Raw genomic sequence first — 2459 nt, 5'->3', positions numbered from 1 at the left:
TATGTTTTGAGCCATTGCTTTTCAACCAGTTTGATGAATCCAGACAATAAGAAATCCACAACATTTGTTATTCCAGTGCAATTGTAGACTTAAAGGACTTAAATCCCTATTACTGTATTTGAATTTGAGCGATTGTTCAGTTACTGTAGGTTTCAGAGCTAAATGTTTCTCACACAGGGTACACTTCAGGCATAATATGTGTTGACTCTAATCCTCTAATGAGTGTTTGTTGGATAAGCTGTTTCCTGAATGTGTGTGGGATATATTACCTGTGTACACAGCAGTGGTCAAAGTGAAATCCAGTTGGGCGGGTCCTCCTCCACTCGCTGAGCGCAAAATGGAGGGCAACCACAAACAAAACACATATCGCCCCCTGGTGGGCAGTCTTATCCATAACATTTCTCTGACTGGTAAGACTGGATGACCACTATTACTGCACTGATGCCTACCCTTTTCAAACAATCACCTCTTTATGAGTGCATATGTACAAACAAAAAAACACATGAATAAACACATTTAAATCAAAATGCAAGACAGCACTTGTGACAGTGGGTCCATGATGCTTTAATAGTTATACTATATGCGAATGAAAAAGTACACAACTTACAGTAATGTCATTAAGGCTAGCTCTTGTAAAAAAAAAACAAACAAGCCCATCCCTTGACAAACCATTAAGCAGCCCGACCAACACTGTTCATTGCACCTTCCCCGCCCCGCAGGCTCCCATCAACAGGAAGTGCTTAAGAGCTTCACGGGCCAGTTGGTGCGTTTCTGGGGCGCTCAAGGAGCAGGTGGGGAAAACCATCTGCAGAGTGCTTCCTGTTGCTTTATTATCGTCTCTTAAGACACCTAAGTGCTATGTACTGTAAGACCATCAATATTAAGCCTACTCTCGGCGGTTGATAGTGAACACCAACACACTGACTGGTAACAGAAAAGTCACTTTTCTCATCCAAAACACCTCAATTTTCTTTTTGTTATGTAGTAGCCTACCCGTGGTAAGGGCTTGACACAACAGTTGGGCTGTATAATATTTGAACGTTATATTTAGAATGTTTACTACGAGTAAATTACTTACAAGTGGCTATAGTCAATTATCACTTGTGTCAGTTCACCTCAGATATTCTTTGATCTACTAACATGCATAATCAAGCTAAGCTACACCCCCTCTCCATGTGTGTGTGTGTGTGTGTGTGTGTAACAACTGTGCTTGGACTCTCATGGGCAAAGCGACCCAGCAGGATAAAGGAGGATAAAGTGGTCCTTGTAGACAGCAGCTGAGTCTGAGACAAGACTGAGCTGAACCAACCCATAATAACTCAGGGTCATTTCATTGAGTTACAGCTACCTGGGTGGCATCGCTATGCAACTCCAGTCCAGAACAGACAGAAAATAAAGGTGTAGTGTTTAGCAATTAACAGCATTCAACATCTTTAAAATATTTTTTCTTGCTCATCACCTATGTGTATTTAATGTGTATATTAATATAATATAAAATGTCTGTCAGAGGTCATGGATTTGTTTGTGTGGAGACAGACCTCTTCATCCACCTGCCTCTCACGTTTCAACGTAGCCTATGGTGCGGTCGTGAGGAAACAGTTCCAGCGGTTAGCGGGTTAGCGTAGCCGGCGGAGCTTCCGGTAGAAGGTCAACGCCAGGAGAACGGCGACGACTCCGACGAGGATCAGAACGCCCACGGCGATGCCCAGACCCACCGACGCACCGCGCTCTCCGTCTTGAGGGCCACCAGATAAGGCTGGGCACAGCAGAGGAGGACAACAAACGACCATTAACACAAACATCAAACAACAAGTCACCTGAATCAAATGACTTACTCATTGTGAATTACTTGTAGTGTGTATCACAAACTACTTACCCTCCTCTTTAGATGCCAGAGCTGAAAGACAGTTGATCAGCAGTTAGTTATGTAAGTTTACCCATATTGTTATTTTGCATGTAATTACTGTAAAAAGCATAGGCCTACATATCACATATTTACTTATACTACTTATACGAGGAGAGGGGAGGACAGAAGAGGACATGAGAAGAAAGGGGAGAGGAAAGCAGGGGAGGGGAGAGGAAGAGAGAGGAGAGGAGGGGAAAGTGTGTGTGTGTGTGTGTGTGTGTGTGTGTGTGTGTGTGGTGTACGTACGGGTGTCACTCTGGGTCTTGATGGGGACGGAGGTGATGAGTGTAGGGCCTGAGACGCCGTCCTGGATGTTGGTGATCTCAGCATCACGCCGACGCCGACGCCCACTGCTGGGAGTGTTACATACCTGTGGAGGAAACACATGGTCAGCATGGACACACACACACACACACACACACACACACACACACACAAATACACACACACCCACACACCCACACGCACACCCATACACACACACACACACACACACACACACACACACACACACAAATACACACACACACCCACACACCCACACGCACCCACC

The 2459-nt window shown here is 44.9% G+C and overlaps 1 protein-coding gene across 1 annotated transcript in view; it reads right to left on the bottom strand.

Moving 5' to 3' along the window:
- Window positions 1-1616: 1616 nt before the first annotated feature.
- LOC134066572 (zona pellucida-like domain-containing protein 1) overlaps window positions 1617-2459 on the bottom strand; it is a 5606-nt gene continuing 4763 nt past the window's right edge. The window contains exons 8-9 of the mRNA XM_062521936.1: window positions 2153-2276; window positions 1617-1756 (exon numbers count right to left, since the gene is read on the bottom strand). Of these exons, the coding sequence (XP_062377920.1) occupies window positions 1617-1756; window positions 2153-2276 (264 nt within the window). The remainder of the gene's footprint in view (window positions 1757-2152; window positions 2277-2459) is intronic.

Source organism: Sardina pilchardus, chromosome 19 (genome assembly GCF_963854185.1).
Source record: "Sardina pilchardus chromosome 19, fSarPil1.1, whole genome shotgun sequence".
NCBI classification, from domain to species: Eukaryota; Metazoa; Chordata; class Actinopteri; order Clupeiformes; family Clupeidae; genus Sardina; species Sardina pilchardus.
Note: the sequence above shows the minus strand (reverse complement) of the source record. Positions and strands in the feature narration are given on the sequence as shown.